Source organism: Clinocottus analis, unplaced genomic scaffold, assembly GCF_023055335.1.
Source record: "Clinocottus analis isolate CAN_PGR_092001 unplaced genomic scaffold, fCliAna1.0.p SCAF_20, whole genome shotgun sequence".
Lineage (NCBI taxonomy): Eukaryota > Metazoa > Chordata > Actinopteri > Perciformes > Cottidae > Clinocottus > Clinocottus analis.
In genome coordinates, this window is record NW_027175932.1 from 1,121,217 (window position 1) to 1,140,207 (window position 18,991).

At 46.4% G+C, this 18,991-nt stretch overlaps 2 protein-coding genes across 7 annotated transcripts in view; one reads left to right on the forward strand and one right to left on the reverse strand.

Moving 5' to 3' along the window:
- The first annotated feature begins 216 nt into the window (after positions 1 to 216).
- LOC137791282 (proline and serine-rich protein 2) lies at positions 217 to 7,606 on the forward strand. Its single transcript, XM_068586070.1, has 4 exons — positions 217 to 431; positions 1,298 to 1,466; positions 4,051 to 4,297; positions 4,395 to 7,606. Exons 2-4 carry the CDS (start codon positions 1,395 to 1,397, stop codon positions 5,906 to 5,908), a joined length of 1,833 nt encoding a protein of 610 aa, XP_068442171.1. The 5' UTR covers positions 217 to 431; positions 1,298 to 1,394; the 3' UTR covers positions 5,909 to 7,606.
- A 1,655-nt stretch (positions 7,607 to 9,261) lies between these two features.
- Positions 9,262 to 18,991, reverse strand: part of upf2 (UPF2 regulator of nonsense mediated mRNA decay) — a 15,773-nt gene continuing 6,043 nt past the window's right edge. For 2 of the 6 annotated variants that reach the window (XM_068586370.1, XM_068586371.1), the window contains exons 12-21: positions 18,121 to 18,510; positions 17,207 to 17,482; positions 16,727 to 16,910; positions 15,326 to 15,462; positions 14,998 to 15,102; positions 14,809 to 14,907; positions 14,527 to 14,703; positions 14,101 to 14,242; positions 13,616 to 13,736; positions 12,827 to 13,443 (exon numbers count right to left, since the gene is read on the reverse strand). In XM_068586370.1, the coding sequence (XP_068442471.1) occupies positions 13,242 to 13,443; positions 13,616 to 13,736; positions 14,101 to 14,242; positions 14,527 to 14,703; positions 14,809 to 14,907; positions 14,998 to 15,102; positions 15,326 to 15,462; positions 16,727 to 16,910; positions 17,207 to 17,482; positions 18,121 to 18,510 (1,833 nt within the window). In that variant the 3' untranslated portion in view covers positions 12,827 to 13,241. Of the gene's footprint in view, positions 11,041 to 12,826; positions 13,444 to 13,615; positions 13,737 to 14,100; positions 14,243 to 14,526; positions 14,704 to 14,808; positions 14,908 to 14,997; positions 15,103 to 15,325; positions 15,463 to 16,726; positions 16,911 to 17,206; positions 17,483 to 18,120; positions 18,511 to 18,991 lie in introns of those variants that run through there. The other 4 variants (XM_068586375.1, XM_068586376.1, XM_068586374.1 and 1 more) reach the window with 4 other exon arrangements.

Genomic DNA, 18,991 nt, shown 5'->3' on the forward strand with positions numbered 1-18,991 from the left:
TTGAGAGCTGCAACGTGAGACAACAATTTATATTTATATTTCAAAGCCTTTATGTTTTCTTAATTTGTATTATTGTCAACTGTCCAGTAAAAACATATTGAAGCTCAAATGTCCCACTGCTCCTGAACACATCCTAGTGAAACTCTGAGGTGGGTGTGTGAGATAACTTTCCACTGTGTCACTACGGTCACACCTCCCGACACTTGTTCACACACCTGAATGAAAACACGAGCACGCACGCACACTCACGCGCGCGCACACCCTCCTGGCCGCGGTGGGCGGGGCTTCCTGGAGGTATTAAAGCGGTGCGTAATGTGCCGACGTGGTGACTTTTACGCACACGGAGCTCTCCAAAGCTGTCGGACTTTCCAGCGTCTTCTTCTCCTGGAGAAACTAACGAAGTGAGTCTGTTTCACCGTGACACATGTTTGGTAAGTCACCACGAGTTTGTATTTTTGTTTCCATGAGACACGTGAGATACTCCTCATGACAATAATGGTTATAAATATACATTATTGATTAAGAAAGCTATAGTAGTATAATACAATTACAGTTAAATATGTGAGTGGATTGATTGTTTCCTTTAAGAATCAATTAACTGTTCATATGATACTTGGACTATGGACTTTGGTTATATATATATATATATATATATATATATATATATATATATATATATATATATATATATATATATATATATATATGTGTGTGTGTGTGTAAATTATATTAATATTGGGTTAGATCCAAAAGTAACACAAACTAACTGTTTTTGACCCAAAAGAACCATAAATATGAATATTTTATTGGATTAAAAATCTCCACGTTTGTTTTGAGGGAATAAAATAAACACTAACAGTAGATAAAAGTAACCCAAATAAAACCCTGTGATATTTTATTAACATACACTAAAACTAAATTAAACCATTTGACATAACACTCAGTATAAAAATGATTTTTTTGGGGGTTTAATTCGTTTCCTGACAGAAACGTCATCATTTTGGTGAATAAATCAATCCGCCATCTTGGTTGTTGTTTTTTTGCTTTAAACCTCCACAAGGAACTCTTTCTTTTTCAAATCTTCTTCTTCTTCTGAAGTTTTTATCCGCGCAGCATCTCAGAGGAATGTGCCTCTCTGGTTTCGGCTGCGGCAGCTTGTTCTGCCTCCACCTGTTCCAGGTGAACTGGTCCAGCAGGTGTGTCCCTGTGGGATGCTGCGACGCCTCTCAGCACATACTCATGCTGACGGATTAGTACTCCAGGGTTTACATTATTTGCCGTCTCCCTGCGTCTGCAGACTCTCGTTGAAAAGAAGATCCGATGGTTCTTCAGAGCGACTCCAGGTGTGAGTCTGGTTCGGTCCGGATGACCCGGTGACCTCCGACCCTCGTAACATGGACGCCCGTCGGCACGGCAACCCTCAGCTCCACCACGCGGTCAACGGAGGCCGAAGCTCCAAGCCGGGCGTAAGTTAACCCTTCACTCACCTGTACGGAGTTCACTCACCTGTACGGAGTTCACTCACCTGTAGGTCCTTTAGAGGGTTAAAGATCTTCTAATAGTACTACTGCTGTTACTCCTGCAACCAATACTGCTATTAATATTACTACTACCGCTACTCCTACTACTACTACTACTACTACCGCTACCACTACTACTAAACTACTACTACTATTGCTGCTACCACTACCGCTACTGCTACTACTATTGCTACCGCTACCACTACTATTGCCACTTACTAATACTACTACTGCTGCTATCGCTACCACTACCGCTAACAACACTACTGCTACCGCTACTGCTGCTATCGCTACCACTACCGCTAACAATACTACTGCTACCGCTACTGCTGCTATCGCTACCACTACCGCTAACAATACTACTGCTACCGCTACTGCTGCTATCACTACCACTACCGCTACTGCTACTACTATTGCTACCGCTACCACTGCTATTGCCACTTACTAATACTACTACTGCTGCTATTGCTACCACTACCGCTAACAATACTACTGCTACCGCTACTGCTGCTATCGCTACCACTACCGCTACTGCTACTAATGCTACCGCTACCTCCACTACTACTACTACTACTACTACTACTACTATTGATGGAACTGTTTCTTCTACAACACCACTGATACTTCTGCTGCTGCTTCTACTTCCACGACTACAACTAAAACTTTGGCGATAATCGGCGACTAGAATGAATAAAGATGTGTATTTGCCGCCTCCGGAGGCGCAGGTGTGTGTATAAATACACGGTCGCGCTCTGTTTCCCGGAGCGCAGACGGCTTTTGTCTCCAACAGGTAAACACTCAGCGTATCAGATGAACAGCTGATTATTCTAGCGCTGCTTAGCTTCAACACAATGCAGACAGTCACCACGGACGCTGAGAAATTACACCTGCCCAACGACTTAATCCCTGCGCATGCCTCGGGGAGGACATTCATTATCAACGCACAACTACACAAACCAGTTGTGCTGCAGTCCTCTAGCTGAGCGACAACTTCCAACACTCAGTGAAACCAGTAGAGCTGTGTTCATCGCTCTGGTTTCAGCTGGGTGTTGCTGCAGGGGTGTGTGTGTGTGTGTGTGTGTGTGTGTGTGTGTGTGCAAACCCAAAACAAGGCCACGTAATGTCAGCATAAACCTTGTTTGTCGAGCTGAAGGTCGTCACCTTGAAATAGCTGAAATAATAAGCAGCTTCCTTCAGTTGGCTGTGTAATTATAGTGAGATGAAAACATTTCTCTGTGATGTCACAGTGACGCACACTGAAGAGACACACACACACACAGTTTATGTATATTTAGTAAGTTCACTCTGTTCAGTAAATATGAAGCTGGTTAGATATATAATGAAGCCATGGTGCCTCATTATATCGACAGCTGAGATTGTTCTGCAATTTGTAAAACATAAAACATGAGTGTGTATTTTATATTCAAGCTAATTGAATTAGTCGGTTTAACTGCTGTTGGCGACGTCATGATTGGACTTACACAAAACAACGAGCATTTTAAAAGATTTGCTCTTGTACGTTTTGCATGAAATGTACTTTTCTATTCTCCGTCCTTCCACCTCTACTTACGCTTTAGCTCCAGCGCACATGGTTACAGGGGATTATTAACATCGGCCATGTGGTTTGGATTAAATGGGGTGGACTCGACCTTTCTCGGGACTGAAAAAGACCTCAAGTCACTACGTGTTGTTATGCGGATATCACCATGAGTTATTCTTGAGAGGCAAACCGGTGCTGAGCTGGACGGAGAGAGGAGGTGTTTGAGCTAAACTAGAGGTTGGAAAGTAGTTCGGAGGGTTGTGATGCCGGAACAAACAGACCTGTGTTCGGCCTGTACACATGACCACTGTATGAGACGTCAGAGCGTCACGGGGTTCAATATTCATCGTCTAGTACAAGTAATAATCCAGTGGAAAAAGTCCAGTTGTAAACATTTCAGCCCAGTTTAGAAATAACTTCATCCCCCCCTGTAAATAGTATTTATCCAAGTCTAAAAAATATGTTGTTTTGAATACTTCTATGAGGATTCATTAAAATGGCTACAAATCAAGAAAAAAAACATGGTATGAATCCCCAAAAATAACATGTTGGGTATCACATTAAACATAAAAATAATGGCTATAAAACTATATAATCCCCATGTACAACCTCCAAACACAACTCCAACAATAAATAGGATTAGGGGTTAGGGTTAACCTTTTAAGCTCAAAAGACCCCAATGGGAATCGTATTTCCCTTACAAAAAACTTGAGTTTTTAAAACTGTTCAGGGCTTTAACAGCAAACTTACTAATAACACACCTTTTGGGAAAGATTAAGACCTAAAGAGTCACAATGAAACAAAGCAGTGGCATGTTAGGAAGGACTTTCAGTCCAAAGGGATAGTTCACTTTCCTTTACTTGGGCTTAAAGTTTCGGGTTATTAAAGAGTTTGAATCAACGACAGACCCTGACAGAGGAAAGAAAGCATTTAAATGTTGAAAGATAATTCCTGTTAACTCATTTCCTTCTTCCCCGTTGGCCTCGACAGGAAGACGAAGCGCTGCTGTTCCTGAGCCACGAGGAGCAGGAGTGCCTCAAGTTCTTCGAGAAAACCATCGACTCGTTGGACGAGAGCCTGGAGCCCGGCGGCGGCGGAGCCCCAACCTCGAATCCCGGCGTTTCCTCCCACTTGGCCAGACATCCCGCCCACAAAGACCAGGACATTATATACCTGGTCCGCCCCGAGCCGGACCTGGTGCAGACCAAAGAGCCGATCTTCAACCCCGCCAGTCCAGGTAGAGTTCAGCAGTTTGTTCTTGGAGCAATAACTGCCTTTCTGGAAGGAACTGAAGTCTTTTTCAGATTTTTTACTTTGCAATTTGTTCCCCCCAGATTTTAACAGTATGATGCAGAACCCCGGAAGCCACTTTGAGATGAAGCCCCGCCGTGAAGCGATCGACAGCTTGCCTTCAGAGTACCACCCTCCACTGCCAAAGAGCAGCTTTGGGTCGACAGACAACCACTCCTCCTACCACCCACCAGGCTGCATCCCCACCCCGGTCCTGATCGCGCAGCAGATAGCGGACCACCGGGGAGGTGGAACCGCTAACTTGCCCTCCTCCTCGTTCCTCCGTAGTCACAGCCAGGAGTCCGACAAGCCGCAGAGCCCGGCCGGCGATTCTCCCGGTAAACACGGTCCTCTTAACTCTACTAAGCCGCCCCAGTTCCCTGCAAACATCAGCGTGATCCTCGGCGGCAAGGATCACCAGAACCAGTCGCTGGGCAATGTGAACATCCAGGAGAGACGGGCGCAGATGCTGGCAAACCTAACGGGGGCAACAAACCCTCTGCTGCAGGAAGATCCTCAGCCGAACGTGGCTCTGCCGACCGTGGAGGTGCCACCCGTGGTGCAGCCGCCCGTGGAGCCACCGACAGTGGTGCTGTCTCAAAACACCCCCACTCGCAGCATTTCCTTCAAGGACCCCTCGCCAGACAAATCGAGGATGGAGGCCCTGTCAAAGCTGGGCCTGAGCAGGAACCGAGCCATGTCCGAGGGCCTGCCGCTCCTCGGCGTCCCGAGTGGCCCTTCTCTGAATCCTCAGACGGGCGCAGAAACCAGCGCCAAACCAATAGAGACCAGCGCTCCCCCGACACTGGACACCACCGTCAAAACGCCAGAAGCCAATGTTACGACGCCACGTCCGAGTCCCATTGAGAGTAAACCAGAGATTCTGCGGACAGATTCTCTCAAGCGGTATGACGAAAGACACCCCAGGCCGAGCCCCAGCTACTATCCACCACCTCCTCCATTGGATGACGTGGCGTCCTTTCCCCCGCCGCCCGAAGTCACCTTGTCATCCAACAACTACGGGGGGAAATCTATCACTGTGAACCCTTCTGTCTCAACGAGGAGGGGATCTGCAACTCCACCTGGCAATGAACCCAAAGTCCTGCCAACCGCGCTGAGCAACCCCAGCGAGTTCAACTCCTACGGGGGAAAGACCAAAGTCATAAACACGGCTCCTGTAGCCATGGCCAGGAGCGACCTTCCCGATATCCTCAGCTCCCATATGAAGAGTCAAACCTTGCCCCCCGATCTCAACTCTTACGGAGTAAAGAGCCGAACCTTCAACCCCGCCAGCGGGTCGAGTCGCCCTTCGGACGCCCCGGCGAAGAGTTCCAAAACTCCGGCACCGACCCCGGCCCCGAGACCTCCTCGGCACTCGTACCACGGTGGCGCTGCTGCCCCGAAACCGGCGCCGCGAGCCCCGTCCCCTGAACACCGGCGGAGATCCACCTCCATGTTTCGTCCGCAGGGCATCACCGTGCAGTTTTCTGGTCGCGGGGCGACGGACGAGTCGCGCAGGGAGGCGTTGAGGAAACTGGGGCTGCTGAAAGAGTCTTGACGAACTCTCCGGAAAATCAAGTCTCCTACCCTGTCGAGCCTGAATCTCTGGTGTTTACCTGCTCGGTGGAGGTGGAATGCTTGACATTTTTCCCCTCATGTATGTCTGAGTGTGAGGTGTGGTTGGAGAGAAACCTACACTTACAAAGGAACGGAGACAGATCCAACGACAGACCTGCACAGCCAGTTCTCACTTCCTGGCCACACACACACAAACCTGACAAGTGATTGTGACACGCTGTTACACTTCTTCAATGACAAACGTTTGGACAGATAAACTGCTGCATGTTGCCTCCAATTCAAGATGTTGCATACCTCTACAGGAGATGTTTTGGAAGCAAAGCGACGCCGTGAAGAGAATCGTCCTCTTTCTGCAGGAGTCTCAGCTGACTTCTTCAAGAAAATGGGCTAAAAACATTCTATATTTTGTTATTATCAACAAATCTCAATGAGAAGACGATGACCATCAATGTGGCCCGAACTTCTTTGTTTCATATAAAAGATGTACATTTTTAAAAACACAAATTTATAGATTCATTTGAAAAAACAACTGGCAGCCAAAGTTTACTCTAAATCAACGGGACAAAGATTCTCGTTTGACAATATATGACCACGTGTGTGATCCGTACACTTGGATCCAAAGACAGTGGGGGGCCCACAGCTCACTTTTGCCCCACAGCCCTCCGAACAGGTTGATCCGGCACTGGTGAAAATAACTTAAGACAAGCAGCTAATTATGCACAAGAGTAATTCAATTAGGAGATACATGGTTTGAGTTCATTTAAAATCTTTAAAAATATATACTTTTTTACGGTGTCATTTTCCCTCCAGCAGTGAGAGTAATGTTAATACACAAGCAGGCTGTGAAGTTACTCTGGAGCCATTTTTAGTTATCTTTGGTTTTCTATCATTTGTTTACCGACTTTTGGGCGTTTTAGTCAGCGGTGAGTTTGTGTGTGTTTTCTTTTACTGTCCGTACTTTGGAGAGAGAACAAAGTTGAAGGCACCTTTCTCGGGTGCAATGTTATTCCTTCTGAAAATGACCAAAACTAGGAAGCAAAGAGCAGTTTATGTCCTCTTACCAAGAGTTTCTCCATCGGCGTCCTGGGACAACAATGCTGCAGAAGTCACAGAGAAAAGAGATTTCTAGAAAGATGCAAAGCCGGAGGATATTTTTACTTCACGGACAAACCTCCCGCCCCAAACCATAGGCTGTGGAATGGGTTTGTGGTTCAGGACTTTCCTTACTACGCCGAGGAACTACTTAAACACTGCTCTTTAGGGATGGGCGAGCACATGGCATTGTACAAAACTCAAGCACTAAAAACCACCGAGTCTAGAAATACATCCTGGATTACTTGTGTGTTTTGAATTCCTGTCGAGCTGTTGTTGAATACTTTGGGACATTTTGCAAGTGTGTTATTTAACTGTTGTACCAGCATGAGCGTGTGTGTGTGTGTGTGTGTGTCTTTAGTATATTGTGTGGCCCGATGGATGGAAGGACAGTCAAAGCGTGGGGTCCAAAAATATTGTGGGGTCCAAAAGGCTGGACCCTACGATTATTACTTTAAATTCAGTATTGCCTATCAAACCCTGTGTGTGTGTGTGTGTGTGTGTGTGTGTGTGTGTGTGTGTGTGTGTGTGTGTGTGTGTGTGTGTGTGTGTGTGTGTGTGTGTGTGTGTGTGTGTTGTTTGTTAACTGTGTTTTAACAAGACTCCGGCCTCTGTAGTTCACCTACAGTAACTTTTGAAGTATATTTTGTTCCCGCAAAGAAGTGTCAAGGTACTTCTCCTGTGTGAATAATATTTGTGTGTTTTTGTTTATGGACTCCGGTTCTCTGTAGTTCAGCTGCAGTCATTTTGAAGTATCTGAAGGGCATAGCACACAGGACATTATCACTTTATAAGGAAATGTCTGTGCAAAGTGTCCAAGTGTATGTGCGCAGAACAGGGATTAAAAAAGTGCATGCATGTGTCGTGAATGGGAAAATCATGTGAGCGTTGCTGCTATATGGTACAACAGCTGGTATACTTTCTGACCTTATTATAAACTGTATATACTTTGCTTAATATATATATCATGTTGAAATTGTTGTTGGCATCAATCATTAAACAGAATAATAGTAACTTCTTTTTTACTCGTCTTTTTTTATGTATTAAAGAACGGGGTTCCACAGGGTGATTGGAAACTGACAGGATGTTTTGAAGGTGCCCAACTTTCTTAAAAACCAAGTGATTGTTATATGCAACTATAAATCATAGCTTGTTTTATGAAAAAGATCATTTCTTCGGTCTTATTATCCGTTGACAGCCACATCTTTCCCAGCCATCCCATCATCATCTCCAAAGCAAAGTAACACATCTAGATTTCCAGAACATTAGCCTGTTCGTTTATGAAGTGTATGCGACCAAAATGCCACAATAAAATGTGAACGAACTCCTGAAACCAGCTCTGAAATGAAGCTTCAACGCTGTAAATCACTGGTCTCGGCCCAGAAATGGCAGCTTCGTGTTTAACGAACAAACACGAGAGCGGCGTCAATGCTCCCTTCACACGCTCCGCCAGAAAGAGAAGACATTGACAGAACACGTCTGCTTTTACAGAAAGCCAGTGTTACACTCTGGGAGTGTCTAGTGCTGCATGCAAATACCTTGACCGTGAGCACAAAGGACACAGAGAAGGCGTCGCCTTGCAGCCAAATAAATAGCATGAATTAGCTTTTCCTTATCCGCTATTCACAGGATGGATCTGTTCTCATCCTGTAACGAGGTTTAGTTTTCGCTGACTTGTTGTGTGTTGAGCTCGGTTACGTAAGACTTCCACACAAGAGGCTCTCTCTCCTGAAGCTGAGACGGGAAGTTTGTGAAATCATCCAGCTTCACCGTGGTTCCTCTTCACATTTTTTACTTTATATTGTGCTCACACTAAGTTATGTTACATGAAACCGCAACGAACAATCTGTCAGCTCTATCTATTTTAGAGCTAGATAGAGGAGATAGAAAGTCATAATTACGAGATAGAAAGTCATAATTTTGAGATATAAAGTCATAATTATGAAATAGAAAGTCATAAATATGAGAAAGAAAGTAATAATTATGAGATAAAAAAAAGTCAAAATTATGAGATAAAAGTAATAATTATGAGATAAAGTCAAAATCTGGGGAAAGAAAGTATTAAATCTGAGCCAGAAAGTAATAATCATGAGATAAAAAGACATAATTATAATGTATAAAGTCATAATTATGCGATAAAAGTACATTTGTATCTCATAATTATGACCTACTTAAATTTAAATTTGAATTAAAGCCTTGATTATGCTCAGTTGGATCGTTTGCTAAAGCCTCTTATTTACTTTAAAATACATTTTCTGTGAATCGCTACCTCTGTCCCAATGGATGCTCTTTGTTTTCATGTGTCCAGTATCAACAGAGAGGAACAATTACAGCAAGAAAAACCAGTTCCTGTGTTTTATATGGACACCTGAGTGAGCGTCTGCCCTTGAGCAAGGCGTGTTGGGTCGGCCATATTTACGTTGGCTTGTAATTAAGACCTCGACAAACAGGCGCACCCTCTGAAACGCACACAAATAACACAACGAGTAGTATACAGAGGGCTTGAGTGTACCCTATATATACTACTTGTTGTGTTATTTGTACTACCTCGTTCACAGACCTGCAAACGACAGCGGCAGTCTTCAAACGTTTATTGTGATATTTCTGGTGAGTCCAGACACAAAGCCACAGGAAGCTTCCTTCATTTCTTTCCGCAGGAAGAAGAAGAAGAAGAAGGAATCTAGACACCGACGAACTCCGCTGAACGCTTTTACTACAAAAGACGAAAAGACCGCATGCAGCAGAGTATATCTATCCATCTAGCACGGCTATCCGCTAAAGAAAAGAGTTCACCACGCTACACTTCACAAATCAAAGCAAGCTGAATATTGTTAAATCTAACTCTTAGATGCTCGTGATTCTGGAAATGGGAAAAAAACGACAAAAAAACAAACATTTAGCAGGATAGAAGTGTCCGATGGTTTGAGACCGTGTCGTTTTTTTCTTGAGAACATCATTGAATTCCAGCCAAGGCTAACCGTCCCCACCTGTTTACAGTCTTTGTGCTAAGCTACGCTAACCAGCCGTCGCTTCACATATATTTCCGAGACGAAAAATAGTTCCCAAGTCAGCGGTTTTGATTTTAGGGTGAACTGTCCCTTTAAAAAAAGGATTAACCGATCGTCAAAACCGTGTTTTTTGTCTACAATCGGCGCCAAATCTCGTCGTTCTGTCTAGAAAAGCACAGAGACGTAAAACAAAGTCGTGACTAAACCACGAAGACCAAAACATTATTATGAATATTCACGGTGAGAACCATGAAAAAGACGACAGAGTCTCAAACCGCCGGCCACGTTCCAAACGCACAATCGGTGGACGAACGCACGACCGGCGTTAAAACCTCGTGCGTCCTCGCTCCTCCGTCTCCGCTCAACAACAAGAAAAAAGTAAAATGTCCCTCACTAGTCTCGTGTAAAATGTCTCTCCACTCGCTAAATATGAGTCACTTTTTTTTGTTTCTCTTCCTCCATCTCCGGCCGGCGCGGCGGGAGGCGGCGATTACGTTTTTCCCGACTTCCTGTCCGCCGCCGCCCCGCCCGCGTGTTCAGTCGTCGCCGCAGTTCTGATCCAGACAGTTGTTGTTTTCTTTTGCGTCGTCTCAAAAGAGAGAGCCACCTTGCCTCGACCCCTCGTGACCTCTGACCCCTTTTCGTCTCCTCGTCTCCTTGGCGGACCCTCAAGGGGACGAGTGTGTGATCCGGTTCACGGAGGGTTTTTTGGTCTGAGTCGGGGACTCGATCCCTGTTTAGACCGGCTTCCCCTTCCATCTCTCTGCCTCTCTCTCTCTCTTTCTCTCTCTCTCTTTCTTGCTTGTTCATTCGCTCTCTTGCTCGCTCCGTCAGCCCCGGGCCCAGACTCCCGTCAGCGTCTCCTGGAGGACAGAGCAGACATTTACTGTAGACGTGATGAGCAAACGGGGGCGGGTGGTGGTTTGGGAGTTTTTTTGGGCTCCTGAGGGCGGAGCCAGCGGGACGGGAGCTCCGGCCCCCCGATCCTGTGGACCGCCGGGGGCTTCACTTCCTGGCGGTGGGAGACAAATAAGTGCACAGGGTGAGTTACAACTGTTGGGAAAAAGAGACCGTGACAATATTTCTGCTTCAGTGTGTTTGAAGTGTGACAGACAGGGAAGTACGGAAGCCCGGAGGCGCCAAGGAGAGGAACTAATTCCTCTTTTCTAAGTCTGGTAAACATTTTTTTTCCCATTTTCTGTGTTTTGAATACAGAAGGTTTTTTTCCCAGGATAATTGTTGTTTATTTAATTTTTCTCCATTTGTGAAAAACAGGTTATGGTCGGCGCTAAAATGTTTATTAAAATTTTAAAGTTTAAAGTGCGACATACGGGGAAGTACGGAAGCCCAGAAGCGCCAGTGAGAAGAAAATATAAGTCTTTTCGAAATCTGGTATCCATTTTTTTTCCCTTTTCTGAGTTTTAACTTAAGAACAGGGGAAATAAAAAGATTATTTACAGGATACTCATTGCTTATTAATGTTAATATTTATTAACAGTTTATGGTCGTTGCTAAAATGTTTATTAAAATGTTTCTTCTGAGTGACAATACATGCAACATGTGTTTAAAGGAGAACATATTAATCCTATTTAGAACATGGGGTAGTGGTGCCTCTTGTGGCCACAATGAGTATTACAACAACAAACAAAATGAAATCTTAAACACAAGGGAAAATGGTTGTAGCTAGCTAGCTAGCTGCTAGCGGCCATGTTGGTGTCGCAGAGACTAAAAATAAAAAAACAGCACGACAAAAAGCTTTATTGACTTTTTAATTGACAAACATCGCGAGTCATTTATGACAATTAAAATAAATTAATTACTGAAATCATGTGCCACCTTTTCCCTCCATTGACTTTTATTATGGACAACATATTGTCTATTTTGTGTTTTCTTTTTGCGATGTTTTGTATATTTGTCTTCACTTGACTTTTTGTATTTTATATACTGATGTTCTTTAACATACTCTTGAATAAACAATACAAATATACAGATTTACCAAGATAAATACCAATACATACCATATACAAGAATTCACTTTTAAGGAAAAATATTAATTAAATTGCAACAATTTCAAACAATAAGTAAGAGAAAACATCTGGATCTTGAATAATTAATTTCAAATGTACTTGCGTCTATTTAAATCAGACAAAAAAATCAATTATAATCCAGTATTGCCATATAAATGCTCATTGATTTGATCTTTATTGTAATTGTATATTCTACGTTAATCTTTTTGCACATTTTAAGTACTTGCTTTGGGCTCTCTTAAGTTTATTGATAATTTCTTAAAAACAAGAAAACCTGCTTCTGATATCCTAAATATTCTACATTTGATTGGATAATTCAGTGTTATAATGAGTTTTAGGGCATTTGGTTGTTACAATAAGTAAGTACGGAAGCCCTGAGGGACAAATGAGAGAAGTTTGATATACATGTTTTGTGTTTATAAAATAAAGGTTTTGGCAGTTAAAATATTTCTTTTTACCTGCTTTTCAAGTCACAAGCACACAAGAAAACTAAAAGGTTATATTTTCCTTACTGACCTCTCTGGGCTTCCGTAGTTTTTGTTTTGCTTTTAAAACCAAAAGTTTAAAGTCTGAAACTTGAAGATTCTGATGAAGCAAAACAAACAACGACACAAGGAGACGTGACCCTTTAACACAAACACACAGTTCCATGTGAACAGCTACTAACAAACAAATAGTGCATTCATTAGGGACTACTTTTTTATAGCGGCGGATGAATCCAATGAAAGTTCTGAGTGAGTGGGTTGAGGGAGATGAAGGAACGACAGAGCGGCTCGTTGACGTGTTTTTAATGGAGCTCAACGGCTCAGAAGAAGAAGAGATGTCAGGCTTTGTTACACACACACAACACTTGTAATGAAGGTTTTATTAGGTCACATGTCACGCCTGTCCTGCCTCTGGCTCTGCTGCTCGCCACGCATTTTACGAAATATAGCAAAAAAACAAACAAAAAAACAAACAGCACCTCGGTACATGACATCATATCCTCAGAGGGGGAAACAAACAACAACAAAAGCGTTCATGTTGTGTTGTCGTTCCGCTTGACAGAAGCAAGAAAGACACACAAAGAGCTGCTGTTGATGTTAGCAGAGTGAAAACTTCAAGTCATCTTTTTATTTTTAAAACAAAAACAATTAGTTTTTTAAAAAAAAAAGAAAAAAAAAGTGCAAACACAAACAGGAAGTCCTCACAGATGATCTGCCCTCTGTCTGCTGGCGAGCGTCTCGTCTGCAGCGGGGCGCTGCGGCGTCCCTCCTTCCTGTCTCGCTTCTGCTTCCTGTCTCGCCTCTGCTTCCTGTCTCACCTCTCCTGCCTGTCTCTCCTTCCTGTCCCGCCCCTCCTGTCTGCCTGCCCTCCTGACTGTGTGCCTGTCTGTCTCGCCTCTCGCTCTGTTTCAAAGAGACCGCCGGCGGCTCGGAGGGTCAGAGAGCGCGCCGCCATCCAACACACAATCTGACCTTTGTTTGTTTGTTTGTTGCTGTCGTTGTTTTTTGTTTTTGTTTGTTTGTGTTTTTTTTTTTAAACGCGCCAGGCCCGGCCGCTGCAGCAAACGCGTCTCACCTTCCTCCGGTCTTGAAGATGAGGTCGGCGTTGGGAGCGCCCTTCGGGTGCTGGTAGCGAGGCCGGCGCTCCCGGTTGGTGTTGGCCGGAGCCGGACGCTGCGCGAGGGACTGCATCATCTCTGAGGAGGGAGGGGAGGAAGAGGACGAGTCCGTTAACACGGCGGTCACGCCGAGAAGGCGGCCATTTTGAAAATTAAAAGCAATTAATCAACTACTTATTCGGTGACACCGGAGAAGGGGGCGAGTCTTCGCCTCTCTGTGGTAAAGTTGCCAATTAACTAACTTTTCCTGGTTACTGGTGCTAATTAGCATGTGCTAGCTTGCGCAAAAGCCCATTGCCAGCGAGGAAAACAAATGATTACGATGAGATTCGGCTGAAACGACGTAATCGTGAACATGGCTGAATATAGCTGAACATAGCTGAACATGGCTGAACATAGCTGAACGTGGCAGAACGTGGCAGAACGTGTCAGAACGGCGTACCCTGGTAGTCCTCCTGCTCCTGCCGCTCGTTGATGTCCAGCGTGAGCTTCTTCATCCTCATGCGCTCCTCCTGCTCGGCCTGCTGCTGGTTGAAGTGGTTTGCCGCCAGGTGGGAGGACAGCGGCACGTTCAGGATCTTGTACTGCCGGACAGAAACGCCAGTTACTCAAGACACGCCCCCTTTCTTTATGCTAAGCTAGCTTTGCACTGTTGCTTTGATTGTTAGCTTAATGTGTTGTTATGCTATAAGAGCTCATTGCTGTGAGGTGAGTGACTGTACGATACCTCTGGACGGAGCCAAGGCTAACGTTGCCCTCCATTTCCAGTCTTTATGCTAAGCTAACAGGCTGCAGCTTTGTGCACACACTTTCATATAATTAATAATACTAATAATACAGATGATAAAGGTGCAGCAGACCCTCCTACCTGCTGCTTGTTGCCTTTGCGCGTCAGCATGACAAACTGCATGGTGTCAGAGGCGTCCGCGTCGCTCTCTCCGGCGCACGGCTCTCTGGCCCCGCCCCCTTTCTTCAGCTGGCTCTTCAGCTGCAGCGGGATGGCCACGTCCAGCTGGTGCACCTTCACCGTCTCCCCGCTGCGCTGCTGGAGCACACACACACACACACACGCACACACACACACGCCGTGTTTTACCGGTCTGCTTTCATAGAGGAGGCTGAGTCTTGTTCAAGCCGCTGATCTTCGTACCTGCAGGTTCTCCAGCATCATCTTATCCAGAGCCTGAATGAAGTCCTCGTCCTCGGCGCACGCCACGTGCTTCAGCCCTCCGCCGCGGATGGTCACCTCCTACACACACACACACACACACACACACACACGTTAAAGTCACGAGGTGGGTGTTTTCTAGAAGCCGGTTCTTCGTGTGGTCGCTCTTACATTGTTCTCCTCGTCGGTCTCATTTTCCTTATTGGAGTCCGTCAGGTAGTCTGTGTTCTCCTCCTCCTCTTCCTCCCTCTCCTCTTCCTCGTTCTCCGACCCTTCCTGTGGGAAAAAACGGGGGGAATTTATACTTAAACACACATATACACACATATATACACACACATATATACCTATATAAAATAAGGAGGAGAATGTGATTCTGATGAGTCATTCATGATCTCAGTTTCAGAAAAACGAGGCGAACAGGAAGCAGTTTTAAAGCGTTAGATCATCATCACTATCTTCCTCCTCTTCCTCATCATCATCCTCATCACAAACTCACGTCCTCTTCCTGCTCGTTCATTTCGCTCTCGTTGCCCGACTGCTCCTCGGTCTCGGCGCCGCCCTCTTCGTCGTCGTCGGCGTCGTCGTCCTCCTCGCTCAGAGCGCTGGAGCGGCCGTCGCGCCCCATGGCCAGACCTTCACACACACACACACACACACACACACACACACACACACACACACACACACACACAGGAGACCGGTTGTTTAGAAAAACGTACACATGTTGTGCGACAGACTGCGTCTCGCCTGAGGGCTCGATGCGGTTATAAATAGATTGGACGCGCTCGCGGAGGCCGCCGCGGCCTCGTTAGCTCGTTAGCTCGTTAGCGCGGCCAATTAAAGAGCCGCAATTATGTGACTGCAGAAATGAAGCCGGGGCTGAAGATCCGGTCTGCAGCGACTCGGCCAGCAGAGGAATGTCTTTGAGGAACGAGACGAGGAACAATGGAACCTCTGTTAGAGCCGGGCAACCACACACACACTGAAACACGCACACACACACTGAAACACACCTGAACACACACTTATACAGCTACATGTCCAGAGTCAATATTAGTGAGAGAGTGTAAGAGACAGAGAGAGTGTGTGTGAGTGTCAGAGAGAGGCTGTTTTACAGCAGTTTGTCATCGTTGCATCAGCAACGATTGATGGTTTAGTTGCTGAATCAAAGTTGATAGAAGTTGAAGTGAGGACGGATCGGTTTGAGCCGCCTCAGTCAGACCTCTGCTCAGAATGTCCGACTCGACCAATTCTGTGTTTATCATTCCTCTGGCAGTGAGTGTGTGTGTTCGGTATGCGCCAACACACAATTACACACAATTACACACACACAACCTGTCTGACAGAAGAAGTAATGAGTGATGCGGCGACATCGTTCTCCAGAGCGAGGAATGCAGCTCAGCCGGGTCGACGGAGAGCAGAAGAACACTTCCTGCTGCCGCTAACGATGCACGCCGGAAGCTAGTTTAATGAGCAACTCTTACTAGTTGAAAGAGCAACCTTTATCTACTTTAGAGAGCAACCTTCACCTAGTTTAACGAGCAACCTTTACCTAGTTTGAAGAGCAACCTTCACCTAGTTTAACGAGCAACCTTCACCTAGTTTAAAGAGCAACCTTCACCTAGTTTAACGAGCAACCTTCACCTAGTTTAACAAGCAACCTTTACCTAGTTTAACGAGCAACCTTCACCTAGTTTAACAAGCAACCTTTACCTAGTTTGAAGAGCAACCTTCACCTAGTTTAACAAGCAACCTTTACCTAGTTTGAAGAGCAACCTTTACCTAGTTTGAAGAGCAACCTTTACCTACTTTAGAGAGCAACCTTTACCTAGTTTGGAGAGCAACCTTCACCTAGTTTAACGAGCAACCTTCACCTAGTTCAGAGAGCAGCTCTCACCCAGCTTGACGAGCACCTCCCTCTCCAGGTCGGTGACCTGCTTGGTTGCCTCCTCCAGCGAGCAGCTGGGCCTCATCTTGGGCCGCAGCAGCTCCAGAGTGTCTGTGATCATGTAGTCGATGTCGATGGGGAACGGGTGATCCTTGGTCCAGACGTCCGTGCTCTTCTTCCACCAGATGTACCGCTGCAGACACACACACACACACACACACACACACACACACACACACACACACACACACACGTTAGTGGAGGGTAGATTTGCACAAACCAAATTTCTATGACTTTTAACCACATTTTCATAACATTAAACCAAATGTTCATGAGCAAACATTGTGTGAAATGTGTGTTTAAGCAGTAAAAAGTGATAAAATGTAGTATTTAAACTAACAATGAGGATTCAAAGCATACGGTAAACCTTAAATGACAAGAGATTAAGAGAATAAACATGTATATAGATGCCGGTGGGAGCCGGCTCACCTGGAAGTAGATGAGGAAACAGTCCAGCTTCCTCTTGCTGGAGCCGCGGTCAAAGTACTGGCCGCAGGTGTCGAGCAGCGTGCACACCAGCCGGATGCGGAACAGGTGCTCGGGCGGGTCCAGAGCGCTCGGGCTGCCGTCCTGGTTGATGCCGAAGGAGATGAAGGAGAAGAGCGTGCGGAAGATCACGGCCGACTCCACCATGCGGTAGTTGTAGAGCTCGCCCAGGAACTTAGCGCTGCTGATGCGGCGCTGGTTGAACTTGGGCTGGTTGACCTGGAGAGGAGGAGGGAGGAGGAGGGAGGAGGAAGAAGGAGCAGGGAGGAGGAGGAGGGAGGGATGAGTGGAGGATGAAGATGAAGCAAAAGAAGACAAACACCGTAAATTTAAGTCTGCATTGCCGTCTCGCCTCCTCAATTCTCACTTCCACGCCCCCTTGCCTCCTTCTCGCCTCCTTCTCATGTCCTTGCCCCCTCACCTCCTCTTCCCTCCTCACCTTCTCGCTCACTCGCCTCCTCACCCTCTCACCTTCTCGCCCGCCCGCCCGCTCGCCTCCTCTTCCCTTCTCAACCCCTCTCCTCACCCACTCACTCCTTGCCCCCCTCCTTCTGCCCATCCCCCCTCCCTCTTCTCTCCTCACCTCCTCTTCCCTTCTCAATCCCTCTCCTCACTCCTTGCCCCCCTTCTTCTCCACCTCGCCCTCTTTTCTCTTCACCTCCTTCCCCCCTCACCCGCCTCCTCTTCCCTTCTCAACCCCTCTCCTCACCCACTCACTCCTTGCCCCCTTCCTTCCCTACCTCGCCCTCTCCCTCTTTTCTCCTCGCCTCCTCTTCCCTTCTCAATCCCTCTCCTCACTCCTTGCCCCCTTCTTCCCCACCTCGCCCTCTTTTCTCTTCACCTCCTTCCCCCCTCACCTCCATGCCCAGCCGGATGTCCTCCAGCACGCCGTCCACCACGTGGATGCCCACGTCCTCCTGGTAGGCCACCAGGCCGGCCAGCAGGTTGGCCACGCAGTGGATGCTGTTGTACTTGACGTTCCAGATGTTGACCATGCAGCAGATGAGGTAGCTCTTGACCTCGGGCTCCTGCCACGGCAGCTTGCGCATCTGCCGCAGCACCTTCTCCGTGGTGACCTTGGACAGGTCCTTGTACAGCAGCTTGCGGATGTACTCCTGCAGCGGCGGCCGCTTCTTGCGCACCGTCTTCTCCATGGGCGGAGGGTTGCAGTAGTAGTAGGCGTTCTCCACCATCGTCACGTAGCGCGCGTCCAGGTGCTGCGCCTGCTTCTTACGCATCATTTGCTCCTGAGAGGAGAGAGAGGGAGGAGAGGAAGGAAAGAAAAGAAGGAGAGAGAGGAAGGAGAGGAGAGAGAGGGAGGAGAAGAAGGAGAGAGAAGAAGGAGAGAGAGGAAGGAGAGGAGAGAGAGGAAGTAGAGGAGGGAGAGAGAGGAAGGAGAGGAACAAGAGGAAGGAGAGGAAGGAAAAAAAGGAAGGAGAGGAGAGAGAGGAAGGAGAGGAGAGAGGAAGGAGAGGAACGAGAGAGGAGAGGAAGAAAAGAAAGGAAGGAGAGGAACGAGAGGAAGGAGAGGAAAGAGAGGAAGGATAGGAAGGAGAGGAATAAGAGGAAGGAGAGGAGAGGAAAGAGAGGAGCGACATCGGCCGGTCAGGACTCGACCGAGAGAATAAGATGCTGCACGTCGGTGGGAAGACGTTCGTCTTACAGGATTTCCATGACTTTAAACTAAATTTTTATGACTTTTAACCAAATTTCCATGATTTTTACCAA